Source organism: Genypterus blacodes, unplaced genomic scaffold, assembly GCF_046128005.1.
Source record: "Genypterus blacodes isolate CSIRO-AG114 ecotype Tasmania unplaced genomic scaffold, CSIRO-AGI_Gbla_v1 ptg000030l_1, whole genome shotgun sequence".
Classification (NCBI taxonomy): domain Eukaryota; kingdom Metazoa; phylum Chordata; class Actinopteri; order Ophidiiformes; family Ophidiidae; genus Genypterus; species Genypterus blacodes.
Window position 1 is genome coordinate 3,821,809 of NW_027466843.1, and position 24,373 is coordinate 3,846,181.

Genomic DNA, 24,373 nt, shown 5'->3' on the forward strand with positions numbered 1-24,373 from the left:
GATTCTCATCTTAACTAACAGCCGCTGCGCTCTGTTACTTTCCTCATTACTGATCAAAGCTCACACACTCAGTGGAGCTTCAAAACTCAAACATTGTGCACTCGCTCACACGAGGAGGCAATCTGATATTCTGCACCAAATCACAGGCTGTTGTTTACCCTCACTGGCTACATTGCCCACAGATGCTCGCACACCACACACACACACACACGCAGACACAGGGATATGCACTCATGTATCTCTCCACTGTATCCTATTGGGAAACATAATGGGATGTCCGCGGTCATCCCCTCAGAAGCTCCTGATGCGGTGAATCCTCTGAGCGCTCTGTCGCCTTTGATCAGCCTCTCTACAAAGAAATACCGACAGGGAGAGCGGCTTTGTGCTGAGCAGGCACGGCTGCAGCAGGGTCCTCCGGGCCTTCACACGGCTTTAACCTCGCACTTTTGAACGCGTCGTGCTCCATCTAAAGCTGATGAGCCGCTCATGTCATTTGATAGTTTTGTATTGATGATTCTATTCGTTGAAATCACTGCAAGAGGCACATAAAACCCCAGATAACTATGGCAACAGTGCTCAACAGCGTGTTGGTGCTAAGCTCATCCCACTGGTGAAACGGAGCCAACACTGATTTCAAACAAACATGATCTTGACACAATGGAGCGCAGTGGTAATCAAAGCTCATTCATTATGTTTTCCTTCCGTCAATTAGCGCGCCGGTGCTGCGTTACTGTCATGCTGCAGCCAGGGGGCGCCCCAGGTAAAGGTCAGCGCGTTCACAAGCCGCGTCTGATTAGAGAGTCACACTTTGTAGCGCTGAGATGGAGGAATGGTCAATCGTCTGCTCTCTACAGCCTTTGAAGAGACGAAACGTAACGATTGAGGCAAACACACTTTCTCTTCTTAGCGCTGAAGTTTAGCATCTAAGAGGTTTTCACTTTTGCGTGCTAATAAGGAAATACACTCCCACAGCACCTCTTGCCAGGCAAATACTGGTAACAGGTGTTCGGGAACTTTATCGACTCTTTACTGACACTTCACACTGGTGCTGTGTTTCCGTAAAGTGATCTCAGGAATATGGAATCTTGAGTGTGCTGAAAGAAATCGATGTCCAGGTCATTTAGTTGCACTCTTCAGACTCTTTTCTCCAGCTTTCTTCTTTGAGGCCCATTCAGTTCTCACAGGCAATTTGCTCTCACGCTTCCAAATGTACATTGAGTTGTTGTAAATTGAGTCGCACCAGAAAGGAGGAGCGGTTTGAAAGAACGCAGTTACGAACAGATATCAGATTGAACCCTACTGTGGTGAAAAGAGAAAGAGAAGCACGTGGAGCGGCTGAAAGCTCTGAGCTCCACAGTGCGTCTGTCTGTCTGTCTGTCTGTCTGTCTGTCTATCTCAGTTCATCCAGGAACGAGCGTATCGACAACGATCCGCCGTCCCTGGGTGGCACGGGGGAAATGGAGTTTCTGCGTCTGTCAAACGGAGAGCATAGAAACATGAAAGATGGAGCAGCGGGGGAGGGGAGGAAGAGATCGGAACGGATGAGGGAGAGCGGAGGGAGAGAGAGAGAAAGAGTGGAACAATCAATGACAGAGAGAGAGACAGAAAAAGAAGATCCAGGGGGAGAAGATCAAAACCTCTTATCAGTGATCAGAGTAAAGGAATGGTATGACTTCTGTTTGCTTGTGTAACTGTGTATCATTATGAATCATATCTGTGAGGTCATTTTTTTTGATCCACACCTAAACTACAGCAATACATCCATTAATGATCCTGATTTGTTCCTCATCAAAACTGCCTCTTTTTTAGTTTCATGGTCTGTTTTACCTCCATAATGTTCCACTCGGGGCAATATTGAAGTGGTAAAAACATTTATTCCACACTGTGTGTCGGCATCACACACAGTTTATTCTGTTCCAGTTTGTTCCACCTCTATATTGAACTTGTGTGCAAACCCCAAAAAATAACCTGCAAATCGTTTGGTATTCATTTTCCATTACTTGATAGACAGTTCCTCAAACTTTTGCGAGGAATTTCCTGTGTTTATGGAAACTTTGGGATCTCCACTAGATTATAAATGATGTGTATGTCATTTAGATTGTTGAGCAGGTATCAGAGTTGCTGAAAGTCTTGAGCTTGACGCCTCAGGAAACGCACCCAGTAAGACAAATCAAAAGCTCCTGAAGTGCAAAGAAAGACTTGTTTCATATTGATCCTTTATTCCTGAACACTTTTACATCAACCATTTACACACTTTAGTTTCTCATACACCTGGATAGACAACACAGTGAGTCAAAAATGGGGTTAATCAGAACAGAGCAGCATGTTTTTAGAGGGGGGCCATACAAAGACAGTGCCTAAAACAGCCTGTCTTCACTCAATGTGCACAGTTGTGTCACAGCAAGGGAGAGCAGAAGTGTATCAGTGTATTTCTCTCATCAAAGCATTGTAATGCATAAAACATGTCCCATTCAAGCACTTCTTGGTGATATTGTCATTCAGCATTGTCGAGAGCCATTAACTATTTATCAAGAACCTATTAATGAACACTATGAAGATTGTTTCGATCAAATTCATGCTGATATACAAACTTTAGTGCCCTTTTCTGAAACATTTGTGAAATGTCATGGAAATGTTGAGGAGGCCGTCGGCCCAAGGTTGGCCCAATGAGCTCCGCTGGGAGCTGCATCGCTCATTAAAAAGTTATAGTGCTACAAGGACACAGCTTGTTGCTGGAGGTAGGACTCAGCATCAGCATCAGCAGCATCAGTATTAACAGAGGACCCAACCGGAGAGGAGGTGAATGTTTCATCACTCTCCTCTCACAAACACATCCCCTGTATATCACTGTCAGTCTGGCATCAACCCACTGCAGCTTTTCAGCCGGGGATCATTCAAATGAACCTGCTGAGGTTGATTTATTGATTATCAGGGCCGGTGTGAGCGGAGGTTTGTGGAAACGCTCAGCTCCACACCGCGCCGATGTAGATGCTCTATCTAATAACCTCCAACAAGTACATAACATTTTCATTCCTGTTTGTTTCTTACTTGTTACTTACTAGTTACATTTAGCAGAAAACCAAAGCGAGCAAAGGAGTGTTTGGTGGATGAACCACACGATTACAGATTGTGTATTTGGAGATCAGACAGATCCAGATGCACATGCAACATTTTTAGGACTTTTATGTTTACTAATTGATCCTCATTTATATTTTCTAATGATGGTAGGAGAGGCACCTGACGCATTCATTAGAAGTTTATTCACAGAACACAACGTTTTCAGCCAGCAGTGTGTGTGTGTGTGTGTGTGTGTGTGTGTGTGTGCGTGCGTGCGTGCGTGTGTGCAGCCTCTGGCTCTGTGTTGCAGGCACTCAGCCCAGACTGACCCAGACTGTGGAGCAAACAGTTCTGGCAACAACTCTGCTGCTGAGGGACAGTAAATAAAAGATGCTGAGGTGACTGCGGGGCACAGACCTTTAATGATGGTTCCCAGCCTGCCCCCAACCCCCCCTCTCCCACGCCCTCCTATCACTTACTGACCCCGCACACACACAAGTGAAGTAAATCAAGTAAATGTCTCACTGTCAGTAACCACACCGTCTGAAGTTGTGATAATACTCTGTTATGATGAGGATAGTTAAAGAAAAGTCTGTTTTTGCCAATAATGCTTGTTTTCTCTATAAATCTGCAGGTCAGAGGTCATATTTGTTTGTTTTTTGCAAATGTGTACATGTTACACAGTCACTCATCCTGTGTGATGTGTGTGTTGTATTGAAATGCACTGTATGTGTTGTGTGCTTGCTTTGTGTGCATGGTGTTGTGTTGTGTGTTTTACCTCGTAGGCTTCTTGCTTTTATTATTGCTTTGTTTGCTTGTGTTTTATTGCAATCTATGTTTTATTCTAATTTTCTGTACTCTTCAGGGTGCCGCTGTAACATCTGGCCAGGGACTGCCGACGGAATGGAGCCTTTTGGCTAAATCTTTAATGTAATGTCTATTCATGTGCATTGTTCCTTTTAAGTAAACCAATAAACAAACGCTGCTGTTTGGCAGATCACCAGCTGTTCCAGGGAAGAGCAGCTGAATGTGACAACGTCTCACCACACCGGCTCCTGTTCACCATGAGCAGCCTGAACGCATCACTCATGGTCAAACGGCAAACACACGCAGTCATCCTTTCCTCTCCTGTGTCATGTTTGAGGGAAAAATGCAGAACACACACACACGCACACGCACACTTCACATTCTTCAGTCAGAACTCGGTTATAACACTGCTACGTAGCTGCTTGTTATTCTCTTTGTTCCATAATTCGTTTCCCCTCATGGATGCATGTGCATGAAACACCACCACAGTAAGGTTATAGAGTATGCTGGCTGTTCCTCTGTTGAAACCAAATGTTGGTATTGAAATCAAAGCTGGAGTTATGATGAAGTCATTTATCTCAGCCTAACAATCCCCCCTGGCAGCTCTGGCTTCCCTCTCGTGTTCTTGTGTTCCCTTGTTTCATCATCCCTGCTTAACTGTCCTCTTGCTCCTCATCTGCTGCTGTTTCCCTGGCGCAGCTTGGTCCGATTTTGCTCGTGCATTGGTTGTCACTCCTCTTATCTGCCAGTAAGATGATATCACCACTGGCATTCAGGCGAAGATCATCACAATGATTACTTTTAATGAAATATATTCTCCTCCTCTCCTCCCAGTTGAGAGGAAAGAACTGTTTGCCTGAGGCAGCATGTTGCTGGGTCGACATGCCGTGTGTGGGCGCGAGCGTGTGTGTGTGTACAGTATATTTGTGTGTTTGTGTGTGTGTGTGTATGCACTGAAGTGTGGAAAGGAGAAGGAGATAAATTGAAGATAAGTGTGGGTGGGTGTGTGTGTGTACATGCTGATTTAGGGGTTTGAGAGCAGAGATGATAGTGAGGGAGATAAATCAAGAGTTGTTTCTTGTGCGTGGAAGAGGGAGAGAGAGTTGACGTGGCATTGTTGGACTGTAAAAGAGTTTCTCTCCCTACGTATATTAATTCCCACTTTCTATTGGCATTCTGTCATCTGTTTCCACACCAGCGGAGATACAAATTGCATAGTAAAAGGAGAAAGGGGAACGGGGGGAAAAGTGCGTATTGCACATTTGTAAAGCAAACCCTTAAAGACAGACTCCCTTGGATGAATCGAGGAGGCGGAGGAGAGGGCAGTGTTAGGGATGATGTGAAGGGAGATGCTGAGGGAGGAAAGTCGATGGGGAGAGAGGAAAGACCCGTCCTCCCCTCCCCTCCCCTCCCCTCCTCCCCTCTTGTCTTTATCCTGTCTGTCTGATGCGGCAAAGACAGAAAAGAGGAACCGCATCCATTTCATCACGCCTGGCCTCACATAGAAACACCCCACAGCATCGCGTCTCCTCGCCTCGTCTCCCTCTGCCAGAGCGTCGCCAAGCGCGCAGCTCCAGTGTTGATAAATTGCTGCCACCTGCCTCATTTTTCACAACCCGCCGGGTCGTAGTCAAACAAGCACACACACATACACTGACACACAAAACCCCGGTGCACTTCTGAGCGATAACAAGAACAATCGCTGAGGCCCTCGGAATGAGAGATGGGAAGACAGAGGGAAAAGGAGAATGAGTGGGTGGGGTTGTCGGGGGGGGCACAGGTGACAACTAAACAAGTTGTAGAAATTTTTTACATTTATGAAATTTATACATTTGTTTACATTGTCCAAAGAGTGATAATTCTGCTTTATGTTAATTACTGAGTTGGTACTAAGTGGCGGTGGCCTACTAGGGTGCATTATATTGATTGGTGCTCCTTATTTTGCCCCTCTCATGTTTGTTAATGGAGTCGACAAAATATTAGGAACACGGTTTCTTTCTTTCTTTCTTTCTTTCTTTCTTCAACTTTTAATTATATTTTCCACCATAGACACAGTGTTGTAATTCTTAGATCCTTGTCACTGGCGGGTCAAAAGGGAAAAGGCCATGATAATTGTATTGATCACGTTCAGCTGTCAGTCCCTCTGGTACAGTAGATGAAGGTTAGTAGTGTGTATGTGTATGGTAATTACACAATCTTTAAACTCCAGTAAGAGATCGGTCAAGACCCTGGAACAGAAAAAAAATAACTTTCAATGTCCCTTTCATGTGATAGATGTTAAAGTAATGTGTAGTAACTTACACCTAGCCAGCCATTTTTGAACACTTCAATCAATCAGCAGGTGCAGCACATTATTTCTCTCATTAAAAAAAATACTAAAAAAATGTGAGGATGTAAAAGTAATTATAGCATTTTTCACTGTATATTTTTCTGTGTCCTGTGGGTTTTACTTTGGGTTTCAAATTTGTCAGCACTTTTGTGATCGCCAGAAAGAAAAGATGGTTTTAGTGAATTAAATATAAAGACATCTCCAATAAAAACCTGTAACAAGTCTTCATAGACGCGCCCTGGGGGAAACAGGGCTCTATAAGCAGCTCTACAATGGATACAGTGACTCATTTTCAGGCCCCCTTTCTCACAAACGCGCCGCCTTAACGACGTCATCATGAATGTGACGCATCACAACGGCCCCAAATCTTTCTTTTGTTGTTGAGTCACTGTATAGATGTGTCACTGGTTTAGGTGATGTACTGCTGAGAGGATAATGGTCCTCAAAGCTACATGTTAGAAGTCACACCGATGAGTGAATCAATAGAATGTGTGCCTGTCTGTATGTCTGTGCATCATGCTTCGACCTTTCCTGTGCATCGTGACTCACTGCGTTTGTGGGTAATGTCAATAATGTCAGCTACGCACATACAGGCACACTTGAATGAACCATGAACGCCATGTTAACCTGCCAGCACTAAAACGAAAACCTTTTTAATTTCTCTGTTTGTGCCGCAGGAATGAAGCAAGTGATGATTTGCTTTCTCTTTGGAATTATGTTTGTCAGCTACTGATGAGCATTGACAACAGGTGTATTGTTATTGGACTCTCATTTGATTCATTAGTAGCTTTTAGATAACACACTGGTTTGATGTGAAGAAATACTGCAAGCCTATTTGGATATTATTTGTAACCAATCTTTCCTGCAGAATTCCACCTACCCATCCAACTACAGTCAGCAACAACAAAAACTTCCAAATGCAATTGCTGAGGCTACATATCTGTAATGTGCTAAGTAAACAAACAAGGTGGCTTCATCCCAGCATGCATCATGGTCATGACACATATTTTCCCAAGCCCCATAGCAGCAGGATGGTATTTATCATATGTCAAGGTGTAAACAGAAGTAAATAATAGCCACAAAGTACATTTGCTTGGGATACCTTCTTAATTCGTCATCATATCAGGATTGAGTTTGTCATAAGTGGTGAGGCAGCTTCAGTGTATACAAATGAATCTTCCATGTGTTTTCTGTTTTCCATTTCTGTTCATTTTAAAGGTGTCCCTGGTGTTTGTGTCATATCTCCACCAGTGGCACAGCCTGTTGTTCAGTTGTGGCACCCAGACATCTGTGATTGATAGATGACCTGGACGCGCCTCCTGGCTCTTGAGTTATGGTGACAGGTGAGCTGCTACCACAGCAGACAGATAGCCTTGTTTATCTCCAATATAAGCCCTGCCACAAGCACAGTCACGCTGATTCAAAACAAAACCACACACATACACCTATGCGTGTGTGTGTGTGTGTGGCTATATCTACACACATAACGTACACACACACACTGTGCAGGTGTTTTGCCATCCACTATTCTGTGAGCTCCAACTTCTCACATGCCCTCACTGTAAACCAGAAAATCAATGAGGTCTTTTCCCCCCCAAGGCTTCTAAAGACAAATCAATTGAGGCCGATCTATTGTAATAAGGACACATCAGCCTTGGACGAGGCAGAGGAGATGTAGCGAACATCGGTTATTAGATTTTTCTGCTCAAAGACCAGAGGCTCAGCAGACAGAGCCCGAGCTTTTGTTTTCATTGAGTGGCTATTATGTGAAGTCCAGCCCTGCTTAGTTACTCTGTGGTTGCTGCCAGCACACTGCTGTGCTCTAGTTTGTGAGGCGCTGCAGTCAGCAATGTCAAGAGTGGGTTTAACACTCAGTAGCCTTTCCCACTGGCCAGAGTCTTTAGACACTAATGAGATTCCCACCTTAGCTTTGTTGCGTAACACTGAAGTGTGTGTTAACTCGCTACATATGTTCTTTCTTGTAAAACAAGAGAAACCAGTCGTGGATGAATATCATAACCTCTATTTGGTTTACTTTGCTCGTGAATTATAGGAAACAATGTGTGAATGCAGAACACACAAGGAATATTTAAGGAGGTCAAGATGGAATTTCTGCCCTCTAATCCAGTGCATCTAAATATGTAGAACACATATTCCATTATGATAACTCGGGGGTCCTATTTACTTTATGTTTGCTCTGCATGAAGCAATCAGCTTGTCTTTTAAACTCAGCAGCAGCGTGCTCTCATTCACATCAGTGCTGTCCTGAGATTTAGGGGAGTAATAATAACACCTCATGAGACTGTGTGTGCAAATATTGCATGCGAGTGTGGCTGTGTGGTGGTATAAATAATTAGAGGTAGCTGACACTGATGAATATTAGTCATCCCAGAAAAAAGTAGACATCTGCTGACATCTATCTATCTATCTATCTATCTATCTATCTATCTATCTATCTATCTATCTATCTATCTACCTACCTACCTACCTACCTACCTACCTACCTACCTGCCTGCCTGCCTACCTACCTACCTACCTATCTACGTTGCCCCGCCCACTGAGAGGAATCAGCCAATAGTCTTCGGGTTTGTTGTTGCGTGCTCTTAAAATAACTTCTCTTTCCTTGTCCTGAAACACCTTTGTTGCCTGACTTGAGGGATTGTAAATACACACTAAAGCAGCATCGTTTCTACCAGAAACGGGTTAAATATGTGTCGCCTCCACCTTCCGTTAAGACCCATTTAAAGGGGTCGTAACAGAGCTTCGCTAACTTCTACTGAGACTAGGCTAGCAGCTGCTGAAGACAGTTTCAAATTGACGTTTGGTAAACAACAACATCAAGTTTCCGTCCTGGTGTGAAAATGTCCACAGTCCAAACGCTGAGCGCGCAAACATCTGCGGCTGTGGAAGAGCTCCGAAAAGAGATCCAAGCTTTAGAAGAAGAACTCTCCCGGTCACAACAGGAGAACGACAGACAACGGACACGACTGTATGAAGCCCTCAACCCTGAAGTCCGTTTACACAGACTAGGTTTGTTCAATTTATGATAGTTATGATAGCAATTGTCTTCCTCCTGTTTTATAATAAAGAAGTACAGCTCATCACTGTACTGTTATAACGTATAACCAAACGTTATCTCGAGCCACTTTACAAGCAGAGCATTTAATGACGATAAACAATAAAGTCCAATATTATTCTTTAAGATCCATTTATTTCTCTTGATATATGAATTGCCTTCCCTTATATGAAGAGAGGCGTTCACAATATTATATAATCTAACATAACCTAATATTGTTTTGCTAAGTAAAGGTTTGTTGAAAATCATTATGTATACACTACATGTAGGGGAAGGGACAAAGAATTTGATGTTAGTATGTCCGATACAAACTTGGACAGAAATAACCACAAAAGTGTTCAATTGTGTATTTGTCTATTTCAGCATTGCCTTTAGACATCCAGCAGCTGTTTGTGCAGCAAAAGTGGATCCCAAGTCCGGACCAGGAGAAGCCAGAGCATCCAAATATTAAAGAGGAACATGAAGCACTAAGGATCAGTAAGGACGGACAGCAGCTTCACGGTCTGAAGGAGTATGTGAAGAGTGAAGATGCTCAAGTCAAAGTTTACTACTCACAGCTTGATCCAAGTCAAAGTGATGAGACCACAGATGCTGAGCGTCCATCCAGCATCTCAACTCTGAATGGAGAGCTGAAGGTCCAAAGGAGAATCCACACAGAAGAGAAGCCATTTACTTGCTCAGTTTGTGGTAAAAAGTTCACTCAAAGGGGAAGGCTGAAGAGACATATGAGAATCCACACAGGAGAGAAACCATTTACATGCTCAGTTTGTGGTTAAACCTTCACTCAAAGGGGAAGCCTGAATCGACATATGAGAATTCACACAGGCAAGAAGCCATTTGATTTCTCAGTTTGGGGTCAAATCTTCACTGAAAGGAGCAGCCTGAAGCGACAGATGATAATCCACACATGACAGAAACCATTAAGTTGCTCAGTTTGTGGTAAAAAGTTCACTAAAAATGGACACCTGAAGGGCCACATGAGAATCCACACAGGAGAGAAGCCATATGGTTGCTCAGTTTGTGGAGAAATTTCACTCGAAATGACTACCTGAAGGTTCACATGACATTCACTTCAAATGGAGGCATGAAGCGACACATGAGAATCCACACAGGATGTTCTGGGCATGGACAAACACAGGTGTCAGATACGTTGACACGCCATTACATAGATCAGTGTTTTTCAACCGGGTGTTCAATCGCACCCCAAATTTTTGGACTGCTTCAACACAGAGGCAATCCTGTGACTGTATGACAGACTGTGTAACATTTGTCATTGGAAAGTCCTCACCTTTAACCTCAGTTAATGATCAAGATCATCAGCATAGACCAGCATGAATCTCATGTTCTATGCAGGTTTCTGCATCAGGGACCCTAAAGGAAATTACAAATGCAGCTCACAGGTTGGAGCCTTGAAATAATGTCATGCTGATCTGCAGCATCAGCCTCTTCTCCTGGCCCTGACACCCCCTCAGCAGCTACAGTGCCTTTATACCTGTGCCTCCGAGTCACACATATTCCGCACTGCTCCCTGGAGACACTTTCTCCTTGTGTGAGAATGCGATGCTGTCGCCATATGCTGTCGTATTTACTCGTGACTGTGAGAAAACCAGCCGCTCCTACACTCACACACACACATGGTAACACCTACATACACACACACACACACGTCATTACTCACTATAACGAAGCCGCAGCCTCGGGGCTCTTTCGCCACAGCCCACCGTAAGGCCTCACCATTCATAAGCTGTAATGTGTGTGCTGGTGCAGAGTAGATCAACATGACTGGTGGCGGCTTGTATTGCCTGTGAGTTCTTGAAGATACTAAATCCAGTTTCATGCATCACACCCGCTATGGCTTATTTGCATTGGAGTAATATGGGTTTTTATGGTCGTTGATGGAAAACTATGATTTGTTGGCATTAGAGCTACCCTGAGATAGCAGTGAATCAGTGATGTTGCTCTCTCACTTTAGCACAAATGGGTTTCCTTCTGTTCATGCAAACATATATACATAAATGTATATGCAGTGAACTACACACTGGCATAAAGTTACATAGGAAATATGACAGAGATGTGACATGGCAACATGTAAAGTGAATACAGATTGTACCATTCATTGTAACAACGCTCTTCACTGACTTGTTCTTCACAAGTACCCTTCATCACTCCTCCTCTTCCTCCTCCTTGCCTCTTTCTGATGTCTTCAGAGTCAAGGCTCAGCTGCTTCATAGAGCCTGCAGGTTTTATGTCAGACAGGCAGCTTCAAACATGTTTTCTTTTTCTTTGAACCTCACACTCTTTTCTCTCCCTGTTCCTCTGTGCCTTTCTGAGCTTCACTCCCCCCCCACCCCACATTCCTGTGTGTGTCTTTATCTCTTTCTGTCCAAAGAACATGCACATCTCCTCTTCTGCCCTTCCTGCTATCTTATGGCGCTCTCTGTCCTCACCCGCTGCTCTTTGTTTTGCTCCTTTCTCTCAACCGCTACCTCTCTCTGTTCCATCGCCCTCTGGTACACAGCTGTCAAACATGGCAGTGAACCGCATCCTGGCTCGATGCAGAATTCAGTATGAGGCAGCATCATTTCAAAGAGCTTGTTGGCCACCAGTAAGCTGATTTGGCGCATTCAACTCTGACAGAGAGACAGACAGACAGACGTGAGGCAGCAAGGGCTCACCTTCTCACTGTTCACTGATCAGCCTCTGCGTCGACTCGGTGCAGATTTAAGCCAATAGTTTGTGTCCAGGGGGACAGATCCGCACCTGAAAGCATTGACAGCACATCCACCGGACTGTGGGGTGGAATGGAAATGCGTGAGAACAGAAGTAGCCATGTGTGTCCACGCTCTGTTGCTCTCACCGGGACACATTTCGTTTCCGACCCATGCTCCGGCAGTCCTTCCAGCAGGAGGATTCAATAATGGTGAAACTGTCTTCCCAGTGTGAATAAGTGTGAGTGAGTGTGTTTTGTGTACGGTTGCCTCCAGGTTTCCACAACCTCTGTTCTACTTGGTTCTTTACAGTTGTGAATCCACAAAAACACAATGTGAGTGCATGAAAGTTTTTTTCCAACCCAGCCCACATGAATAAATGCCTGATGTATTATATATGTGTACTGTAGCACAAAGCCCTAGTGACTCTCGGCCATCACAACAGCAGACTGTTCCTTTCACTTCCACTGGCTCAGGACAGAGACAACTTTTTTTTTTTTTTCCAATACTCTCTGTTGGGATTTGAGCCAGAGAAGCAAAAGGCCTCAGTGAACAGGTTGTTCATGTACGTATATATGCTGCCAATCACACTTTATTCTCATCACTAACTACCACTACTACTACTACTACTGCCACTTTTGCGCTGCTGCTTTTACCACTGTTACTTCTACTTCAACACTATATTAGTGCTTACACTCCCCAATTTTCTCACAAGACACCATGTCCAGAAACTGCCTCAGTGTTTGTCTTTACAACACTCTGTCATGACCTCTTCATTCATCCAGATTAGCTTGCCAGTGAGCGCTAAATAGCACCCTGCCAGCCAGCTAACGTTGGCTATTTCCACATATCTTGTCAGAAAATAAATAACGCAGTGTAATTGTATAAAGGACAAGCACATATGTGAAAGGCCATTGTAGTAGAGAGCGGGCAAGCAATTTCTGTTACTAAATCATAGTATTGTACCTGTCCTGTTTCAACTATTGCTATTACTACTACGACTTTTACTTTTACTTTAATGGCTGCTACTTCTACAACTATGACTTTTCCTACCACTACGACTACTATGTGCATGCAGTTACTTTTCTCACTACGTCTACTACTACTAATACTTTAGCTATTATTACAACCTCTAGTACCACTGTAACGATTCTATTACTATCTCTTTCTTCTCCACCAGCTAGTAGTCTAGTACTGTCATTACTGTTAAGCTGTACAGCTGGTCACTATCACTACTACTATTGATATTTCTACCATTATTACTAATTTTTACATCCAAGGAAGCAAATGCTTGGGTCTACCATGAAATCTTTGTTAAGCTGTGTCGTAGATGTCCTTGCTTACCAGGAAGGACCAGAACACGAACTCTCATCTTGACTCTCAGTCCGTCACTGTTTTTGGTGGAAGGTGATTGCGCCACAGTGGCACGCAGCCCACTTGTCTCCGTCACAGCTCCATGTCCTCACCGGCCAGGTCATCGCCAACGTCACTCAGTGTGCGACTGGCTCTGGTTCCTCCTTCATCCCATGAATTTTATTTTATGAATTTATGGTCTACGTCTCAGTAATCCCTACGCTTGCATTTGCATGACAAAATGAGATTTCATCATCATTCCTCTTTCATTACACACTCAGTATGACAGAGGAGACTAAATCCATTACATTACATTTAATGTAGTTATGGGGGAAATAAGACTAGCTGATATAATATTGTAATACAAATGATGAAAAAGGTAGGAGTATCGCTCTTCCTCCACTTATTCTGACGAGACATTTTCCCAGCATAGAACTCTTTTCAGATGAAACCAAGAATGAAAACAGACTTTTCTCCAATTCAACCGCTAGCAAAACAAAAACATTTGCTTGGATAAGTTAGATAAAGAAAGAAAGTCAGAAATGTGATGAAGCTGGAAATGTTTTGGTCTTTGTGAAATGAAAGACCTTGAGGCCAAAACCGTATGTAGTTTAAAAGTGAAACATTTTGTCACATTCTGAACTAAAGATGTATTTGAGTTTTATTATTCTATTAGATGCAAGCCATGCTGCAGAAATGATTTCGTAAGTTAGAGAGGAGAGATACACACCAGGGGTCATTAATGCTTTAATATTTAATAATTTAATATTATACTTTCCAATAATCCAAACATTTCACACCAGTTGTTTTCCCAAAGGAGTGAGTTTGAAAGATTTTATTCAGACCAACTGCTCTCTACAAAGCAAGGTGTGTGGGTGTGAGACCCCAACCAAACATGATAATAAACAATGATATAAAGGTGAGGGAAAAGCTGGCATCGGAAAATTATGAAATCATAAAATTATCACTGCACATTCATTTTACCATCTTAATCTTGACAGGCTATCTCTTATTTCTCGCTGACCATGTATTAACACCTGTGAACATATGATTAGGTTCCAATCATGCAGTTTGCTGGCATTAAGAAAGTGAGAATAAGCCTGTGAGATCACAAGCTGCTTCTCTGTCATCAGTGCCTGCACGTCTCTTCCATTTCAAAAGACAATGAACAGCTGGGGTGACAGTGATTCTGTCTTTTTTATATATATTGTCATGAAGTATTGGACAAATTATATTTTTGATTGCTGGTTGTGCGAGATGAAACTCAGGTTATCACCACAGTCATTAGGATTCGTCCCCTGAGCTCCATGAATTAATGTAATAATAATTAAGTAGCTGTAAATTTCACAGAGGATCATTGTTGGACAGCCACTAACATGGCTAAAACCACAACTTGGCTTTGGGTGTGCTCTAATCTGCATGAGTGAAAAGCATTCTGATCCACTGACAATACCTGAAAAAGCTCCTTGGCCTCTGTCTGCACCTCAGCACCCCCACACAGGGACATACACAAGGACCATAAGGGCCAGCCTTCACATGGCACATCAGCACCCCCACCCCACTCACAGTGACCCCATCCACCATGATTCATCTCTGTGCCAGTGTGAAGTGTAAAGGAGATTATTGCCAGTGAAGGGCTCAGCCCCCCTGAAGATGTAATGCTCTTCAGTCTGCCCCGCAGAGGAAATGGGAAAATATTGCAAATGTTGACAGCTGTGTTTGTGTGTGTGTGTGTGTGTGTGTGTGTGTGTGTGTGTGTGTGTGTGTGTGTGTGTGTGTGTGTGTGTATGTGTGTGTGTGTGTTATGCACACCAGTAATAGTCAAAGCCTGACTAGCATGGCTAAGCAGCTCGCTGGCTTGTTTATCATCTAGAAATGTGCTGACATCAGGAGGTTGTGTGTTTGTGTGTATGTATCTGTATGTTTGCAGAAGGAAATACCTGTCTGTCTGTGTTTGTGTGCATGTGTGGTCATGGGTGTCTCATTGTATGACCGAACCTACCCACATTCTTTTTTTAAATCTATCTGTTATTTCTGACCAAATCAATGAGGATCATTCAAAATGATGTTATCAAAGTGAACAAATCCGAATACTACATTATTAAGTAACTGTGCTGAGTTGCGACAGTACGACACAGAAGTTGTTATGCTTGATTAAGGGAAAGCGAGGAAGCAAATCTTTCACTAAAATAACAATGTTGGAGTTACTTTGTGCAACCAGAAAACATTTTAAGACTAAAGAAGTCATATTTGGATGCATGAACATGTTTACTTCCCACAGTGAAATCAGATCCTTTTTCACAGACTTGCTCATGGCTGACCATGGCTATCCAATACAGACAGACACAACCTGGTAAACATAGATAATGGTGCTACTGCTTGCTCAAGGCCATAGGTTAAACCTCAGGACTCTCTCTCTCTCTCTCTCTCTCTCTCTCTCTCTCTCTCTCTCTCTCTCTCTCTCTCTCTCTATATATATATATATATAAATATATATTATATATTCTCTTTCACTCTATTTCTCTTTCACTGTCTTTCTTTCTCTCTCCCTTTTCTTTTTGATCAGTTGTGCAGACGGGGACGCTCATGATTACTCAAACCAGTGAGCATTTACCGTACCTGTTTCTCTGATTGGTCAGACCTCGGACTGGAGCATGGAGTCCGGCAGCTCCAGCAGCAGTGTTGGTGTGTGGCTTGTCTAGTCCGAGCTTGTCTCTTCTTGTTGTGTTTACCTGTGGCTACAACATCAATAATTTGGGACTTTGCTCCGTAGAATTCCGCTTCCTTCATCTTTCAGACAACTGGAGGCTTTTTCTTTGTGAAGAATGATAGAATATAACATGACACACAGCTCAGGATTTGTCAGACAGCAGCGCCAGAAGGTCTCAACCCCAAAGGTCATAGTGACTGTAGACTTGAACACTTTAAAGCCCCCATCATGCATACGTGTGTCTGTAAATACATGTTTTAAATATATTCATATAAATTAGAATCCCCCTGTTTGTTTTAGTTTAGCATCCATATAATATCTCCCCCATGGGTCATCATATCTTATGTCTAATTAGAATTTATGTTTAATGGCCTTTTAGTGCAACACCCTTGAACTGAAATTTCCAGAGTCATAATTTATCAAACCTCTACTGTATACATTAAAGACACATAAAATAACACTCAATGCTATACTGAGCCCTTTAACAGCAACACGTCGACTATCAGAATATATCTTTATATGTGGAAGTTATAAGTTTGTATTTGAAGCAATATCTTAACCAGGTGGGAAATGAAAGAGGGTTCTTTTGAAGGCTTTTTAAGATTTCACATTTTCTTTCCCAGTTATCATTGACGATCTAATGTACTTTGGTTTTTTCAGCAAATGTTTCACAGGGGAGTAAGTACATGTTGTTTACGCGGCAATGCAGACACATCTTTTGTTATATGTCGAGTGGAAACGCAAAAAACGCAAAAACTCTCTGGGAAACATTTTTGAAGCAACAATGTGTTTTTGCCAGGCTGACGGTTTATACATGACGAGATAGCAGCGCCGTCTTCTTCGTCCTATCTCACCAGATGCAGATCTGTCCTTGTTATGTCACCTTGACAACACAGTGCTCTCGAAACTAACAGCTGCAGTGCCTTTATACTGTGGCAACAGTAAGACTCTTGAAAACTGCTCTCCCTATGTCACATAAAATGTCTCAAAAGGCTTAACAGGGCCTCACTGCTTGCAATCAAAATAATGATCAACATTCTATTCAACTCAAAACAGACAAGTATAAGTAGTAAAACACACTCATCATGATTAAAAGTCACGGAGAAGGAAGAAAAAAAGAAAATGACAGTGAAAGAAAAAGAAAAATACATAAAAGTTGAGTAATGATGATTTGTTTATTTTGTGGCCCTTTGGAGGCCCCGATGCCCATGTTGGAAACCACTGCTGTCATGTGTGTTGTGGATATTTGCCTCCAGAGATGAAAATGCCTGTTTTAATAATGGCTCACACAAATATGTTCGCTTGCACTTAAAGAGAGGGAATTGTCCACCAGCAGAACTAATAATAGTCTCTGTAATCACCAGCTGTGGTCTAATGTGTCAGTGTTTAGTAACTAATATGTGCTACAGTAAATTAACACCTCTGCAGAGCAGGAGCAAGACCTCTCCTCCTTCCCTCTAATGCTGGCCCTGGGTCGGCCTTGTGTAATGTCTGCTGTGTTGCCATTACAACTCTATTATGATGTCCTTTTATTGCTCATTCGGCACCTTGACCGCCGCCGTGGCTGCCTGTAACACGATAACACCGCTCGCCCTCCTTCTCCATCCTCTTCCTTCTTTTTTCTTTATCCATCTTCCTTCCTCTCTCAGCCTCTGATTTTATTTTCCCTCCACCACTCTGTCGCTCAGTGTCGCTCTCCTCCAGTTTTACTTGTTGGTGATTGCCTCTGTAATGCACTGAAAATGTCCTGGGTGGCTATTCAGAGCACATTGTTTAGTGTTGTATTGCTGTAGCTGAAGCATCTGCAGTTTGGGGTAAATAGTAACAGAGGATCCTAACAAGCTCCTCCTGGCTTGCTGTTAGGGTCCAGATTTTGCTGTCACATCAGGGAAAAGGCTGTGGTTAAATGCTTAACATGCATTGATATGTGATGCTAAATTTGAATTAAATAACTATCACTAATCTGAAGCATTGTGCTCGATCAACACAGAATTAAACATTCTGCATCTCTGTGCCAGTGTTATCTCCCTTTAGCGCATTGTTTGAGGTTTTACAGCCCCACATTTACTGTCTAGTTGAGTCTTCTTTACATCAACCCCTTTGCCAGCAGTAAAAGGCAGCTGTTTCCTTTAAAACTCTGCCTAGCACTAACCAATGAAGTACACACTAGTAAGACATACTAGTGAAGGATCAAAGGATCCAGGGGTCAGGTGCACACCAAATTAAAGACACAGAGACCGAGCAAACAGGGTACGGTTATGGTCACAAAGGGTTCTGGGTTTCAGCTCAAGCTTGAATGCAATCTGAACCAAAGCCAAGAAGTGAAAACTCCTGTATTTTCCCAGCAAGGGATGTGCGATTGTAACTATGGTAACATGAACTTCATCAGCTTCATCAGCTGGTTGTAATGCCACCGTATGTATATTAGTTGTGTGTAGGTACACTGGTCAGTCATTCTGATTTATTTTCATCTTTTGACCACCAACACCTAAAAATTTGTCAAATTGTATTGTATTGTAATTACACTGACAACATTTAGTTCCAAACAAGAAATCAGATTACTGGAAGAAACCACATTATGGCAAAGATCATGTGTTAATATGCACTGTAGTCCAAACCTGAACAAAAACCCTTATTCAGGATGCAGTTGCCTCTCTGTCAAATTTTACAATAGCAGCATATTTGTCCTTATTCCATGTGTAATATATGAGAAACTTTATATTTTGTGGTCTGATATGCTGCTCTCATTAGGGAATTCACTGGTGCCACTATGGGCACATCACACTTTTTCACACAATTGATTTATCTATGTTTGAACTGTGGGAACTTCCAAATCAGTTTGGGTTTCAGATAGACTGGTATTCCACATCCATTTTACAAGAACTGGTTTTCTAATATGCACGTTTTGTTTTGTTTTCAAATCCAATTAAGCTTTGACACACTTTTTTTAGATATACTCTACATCTAATATGATTTGCAATGTTGATCATATCTCACTGTTTCTCTGTGTTCCAGGTGACAGATGATTTTGGAAAGATTGAAGACCAACATCTACAGCAGAATCCTGGAAAATCTTCATCTGTGTGTTTTTATTTATGAGAGTGTGATCATGTGTGAGAGAGAATGTGCTTTGTTCGGCACACTCTTGGCTATCAGATTAACTGCTTCTTTTTATGCACTGACCCCATATTTAATCAGATATGGGTCAGAGAGGCTCTTTTTATATGCTGTTCTCATTACAATTTTGGGTCACTCTGGTTTTTACATTAGAAGGTTTGAGAATAAATTATAAATATCTCTGACTTACCGCAGGGTGTAGGTCGTTTGTTTGTATATGTATGATGAACTACAAAGCACACTATACACGTGGCTGTGATGTGATTACACTCGTCATTTTACACACTGTCACTTGCTGTGTTCTGTATTGTGTGTCGTCACTGAGTGTCTCTCAAAATGAGTATGTCTTGGCAGCGGGCAGCGCTGTGCCAGCCTGGGCCCAGGGGGCAGAGCGGAAAAGAAAAGAGGCAAAAAGCCTGACTCTGCAGGGATGGTGTACAGGAATAGAAGCGGTCAGATGGGGCAATATTGATCAGCAGGAGGGTCAGAAGATCATCCCACGTCACTACAATGCATCCAGCACTGGGCTCTGGGAGAACAGATTGCGGTGGGTTCGTGGATGTTGACAGTATAACGTACTGCACTCCATGGAACATCATGTAAGAGGTTTGTGCTCTTAGTCACAGTGGAGATGTACAACAGAGACAGAGACGTTTCAATCCAGCACTTCCAATGTCGCATCTCAAGTATCACATGATTGCTTTAACATGTGCTTTAAACATTCATGGTCCCCAGAGGATGAATCCTAATGTCTTCTGTGAGCCACAAACTTTTCATCTATGATTGGTCATGACAAAATGCCTTAGAATAATCATTGTTACTCAGCTCATTGCAAATGTGGCACACCTGACATGGTGACAGTAATAAACCCTGAAAATAATCATTCTGGTCATTTTGGATTACTGTAAAAATGTGTTTATTCCATAAAGAAACTTAACCCATTCATCTTATAACAGTACTGATGTCCATGTTAATTGTCGCGGTATTATTGGAGTGGGAATGTGTTTATGTTCGCATGTCAGCGGGGCGGAACGTTTGAGTTCTTTCGTTGCGTTGGGGAATTAATGGTAACGCGTTCAAGTCCGCGGTTTCTTCAGAAGCAATCCGGGAGAAAGAGAAACGGACTGGTTCCTGTTTGGTCCCGTTCACCTGCTCAATACAGGTAGGTACAATGTCAGTGAACTATGACAAACAGCCTGATAAAGTTACACCTTAGTAAAAACGTGGGTCTACTTTGTTCGGGTTTTGGCGGGGTGGCGTCCATTTTGTAACTCCTAACGTGGACTGTACACTTAAAGAATTATGTGATGTGTGAACAACTAAAATGTGTTTTGTTGAAAGTGAAGACTTATGAGAGTAACAGCAATACTAATTATCAGTTAACTTTTATCCAGGTTCTGTATTAGGGTGACCATTTCCATAACACCAAAAAGGAGGACATTATGCGGCATATCAATAAATTACCATGGTGTACATAGGACTCTGGTATACTCTCATTTACAATACAATTTTGTGTGGTTTGAAGATGTTTGTGTAGCTGAATAGGAAAAAATATTGATGAAGAGTCAAAAAGTTTGTTCACAGTACTTCAATTTGTTCAATACATTTTGGTGTTCAAAAACTGACCACTGAGATGAATCTTTTGTGCCACAAAACATAACATGTGTGGACTCACTCAACTGGACTGAACTTTTTTGAAAAGCATAAATAACCTTTTATGTTAACAACAAAGGAGATTGTAAAGAAAACAACATTTACATTCAACTGCTCAAAAAGTAAAGCATTTCTAAAGTGCTTCAGTCATTTGGGGTCTTCAGTGTCTTCATCTGTATGTGTGTGTGTGTGTGTGTGTGTGTGTGTTTGTGTGTTTGTGTGTGTGTGTCAGTATTTGGGACTCTTCACATGTAGCAGCTCAGGAGACAACAGCACCTCTGTCATCATGGCTTCCAAGCCCCCACTGCCCCTCGGCCTGTCTATATCCTGCAGGGACTGGTACAAATAACAACATAGCAAGAATACTGTTATCAACCTTCAAAAATCTGTATTGTTTTCAACCCAATAAATATGAATATTTCATGTAGCCCCTCAGTGAAATCATAAGACTAGTGTACTCACCAAAATAGTTGATTGTCTATCTGCAATACTTCTGTTCTTTCCTGGCTGCATCCAAGAGTTTTTTTTTGTTTCCAATGAACTTCTTGTACACCTCTGTGCAGTAATAAGTGAAATTGACACACACTTGCGGAGCCTTGTTTACGTTTTTAACCAATGATATAGCGGATATTTATCTGACAGCGCTCTTAGCCAATCAGCGGATCCGACATTGCGGGCAAGTGGACGCCGATACGGGTCCGTTTCGCGTGTCCGCTTCGGAAGCCGCGATACCTCCGCGGCGAATCCGTGGAGTCTTTTTGCTGTGTGGGTAGTGCCTAAAAAAGGAGGACAAATACGCGTCCGATGATGCTGCGCCGGACGCCGGACAGGGCATTGAAAAGCCGGACTGTCCGGCCTAAAGCCGGACGTCTGGCCACCCTATTCTGTATACCATGGTTAAAAGAATGTAACGCAAGCACTTTCTAGTTAAAACATTTCAGTGGCCTGTTATTATTACAGACCGTTGATACCAGGTTTACGATATTGTGTATTACCAGTTGATTAATATAAAAATAGAAGGAAAAGTGCTTAAATTATTAAAGATGTTTATGAAGGTAAAAGTCGATGGAGATACAATAATCCACACACTAATAAAATAAAATAATCCACAATCATTAATAACCAACTAGAGTGAATGTGTGAATTATATTGAAATAGTGGAAATACTGAACAGAAATGGTTGAGATGTGGGTAACAAATGTGTGATATGATTTCAGTTGTTGATTGAACCAACCAAAAAAAGCGAGACGGACTGCATCCTCTACATTTCTATTGCGGTCAAACCCACCCCTGGGTCCCGTAACACAAACATAACTAGCTGACATGTGACTGTGATTGTATACAGTACCAACCAAAGAAGTAAAGTAACGCTAACGTGATGATTGAAAATGAATTTCTCTGTACTGCATTGCTTTGCTTCGTATAAAAGCCAAGTTGAAACTTCATGCTACAGAGTATTTGCAGTGAGAGGTAAATTATGCATTGTCATGGGATGACTTTTGGGATGTAATTGTTGACTTGTCACCTTTCAGTTTGAAAACCTAATAGAATGTTATACTCGCTAACATTGGTGTGCTACCTTGCTAAATGTGACAGACTAAATACAACAAGGTAGAAAACAGTTGGGCTGTTATTGATGGAAGAGGCCTTTTGTCCTCAAGGAGAAAAGCAGCCACTTCCACCTTGTTAATGAACCAACATCAAGGAGGAACAATCTCTGAAAACTTGAGATGAGGAGAAAAAAATAGGAATAGCTTAAGAAATCAATCGTTAAACTCTTGAAAATTGAGACGATGCCCAAAAGCAGCACTGCCCTTGAGACTTTTTCTCTCAGCTGAACTGCACAGCAAAGCCAAAGAAAAGCTGGAGAGGCTGAAGAGAGACACAGAGGTGATGGTGATAAAGAATGCAGTCGACAAGCTCGGGAACACAGAGCACTTTTCAGCTGTTTCAAAAGACATAACTGCATACATAACTCATTTTGTGGTTTCTACCGCTTCTGTCACACCTATTTTCATGATGTATTTATGATTTATGCTTGTTAAATTTTTCACAGAATCACAATGGTAGAGACCCATCCAGAAATTTTAAATACTAGAAATGGATGAATTTCACCTCATTGTTCAATCTTTCTTTCTATGTGCTCTGTCATTCAAATTAATTCACATTCACATAGATTTGGTAGCCACAGTATCATATACAATAGGATAATTCTTCATGGCCCCAAGCTTTTATCAAATCAAGTAGTATAATTAATTGTTTAAGTATAAATTATGTCAGATTTGAAGAAACCCCTCATACTTTCCTGCACTTATCCTCGTCATACACCATCCCGGGACTCGGTACACTAGCAAAACTAAAAATATATTTTGGAAAGTTACTCATCTGAAGAGCTGGCCATGTTCTGGCTCCTAGTTGCAGGTCGTTTCTCACTTGGGAGACGCTGGACTGCATCGGACTGTTGAGTATTTATTTATTTATTTATTTATTTATTTTTTACTTCACTAGCAAGTAACATGAGCTATGGCTTTAACAGTTGTTCTTATAACCGAAGCAGTTGTTAAAGCATGATTGAGGTTTGTCACTGTAACACAATATACACGTATGACAATAACCCAATAATAGAGGGCTCCAGAAATGACTGTTATTTTAACGAAGGTTTCTCTCCAGCTGCTACATTGTGGTGAAACTCTCACAGCTAGAACGTACAGCTATGAAATGCTTTGAAACTAAGACGGTCCCTCGGGCGCACCAAGCGTTATCTCCATATTTTAGTATAGTGTTTTTTGGAACGAGACTGGACCGTTCCACTATATTTTATGAGTTTTTGTTTGTAGGAAGACAATTTTAGTGAGGAAAGAAGAAAATATCAACAAAAACAATACGCTTCTAGCCCAAGGGCTTAATCATTGAATTGTCAGTCTCTTGTTTTCAGACTCCATGTATTACTTTTTTATTATTGTTTCCTTCATATTGATCATGTCGGGACTTATTTCCTAAAGAAATTGTAGCTAAGGACATCCAGAGTTTTGAACAGTGGAAACTTCCTTCTAAGGAGACTCGGTTACTTGTTCATCTATGTAAAGGTCAGTTGTAGTCGATGTTAAATGGAGGACCGTGGAGAACCTCATGAGTCCTGAGGGAAGGCACACATGCGATTGGACCAGTGGAAGGATTTTTAATGAATCTGTGAGCTGCCTGTGTGTGCTTAGCGCGAAGCAAAGGACCTATACAGTGTGTAGGGGGCTTAAGTTGTCTTTTTCAGGGGACATCATGGGAGTAATTGGTATGGGAGTTTGGGAGAAACCGTCAGGGAATCGTTTGGCCTTCACCTCATGTAGAGATGACCCCTCTGCATGAGGTCATCTTCCACTGCAGTGAATCAACTCGTCTCCATTTTCCAAAGATAGCAGTTCCAGATTGATTTTATATATTTACTTCAGTAAGTGATTAATATATATGCTGAATATACATTTACATAGTAACATGTAGCATGTATTGTATATCACAGGCACAGAGCTGATCAAGAGATCATTTAGAATAATATATTATCATTCCACTAC

The 24,373-nt window shown here is 42.1% G+C and overlaps 3 protein-coding genes across 9 annotated transcripts in view; 2 read left to right on the plus strand and 1 right to left on the minus strand.

The window, feature by feature from the left end:
• LOC142994641 (endonuclease V-like) overlaps positions 1 to 20,333 on the plus strand; it is a 42,798-nt gene extending 22,465 nt beyond the window's left edge. For 3 of the 7 annotated variants that reach the window (XR_012961423.1, XM_076145433.1, XM_076145432.1), the window contains one exon: positions 3,923 to 5,616. Coding sequence is in view for 2 of the 7 variants with exons in the window: in XM_076145432.1 (XP_076001547.1) it covers positions 3,923 to 3,991 (69 nt within the window). In the remaining 5 variants the exon portion in view is untranslated. Of the gene's footprint in view, positions 1 to 3,347; positions 3,570 to 3,922; positions 5,617 to 19,055 lie in introns of those variants that run through there. The other 4 variants (XR_012961421.1, XR_012961422.1, XM_076145431.1 and 1 more) reach the window with 4 other exon arrangements.
• dgke (diacylglycerol kinase, epsilon) overlaps positions 1 to 24,373 on the plus strand; it is a 181,387-nt gene that overhangs the window by 84,246 nt on the left and 72,768 nt on the right. The window lies entirely within an intron of this gene.
• rasal3 (RAS protein activator like 3) overlaps positions 1 to 24,373 on the minus strand; it is a 225,203-nt gene that overhangs the window by 64,432 nt on the left and 136,398 nt on the right. The window lies entirely within an intron of this gene.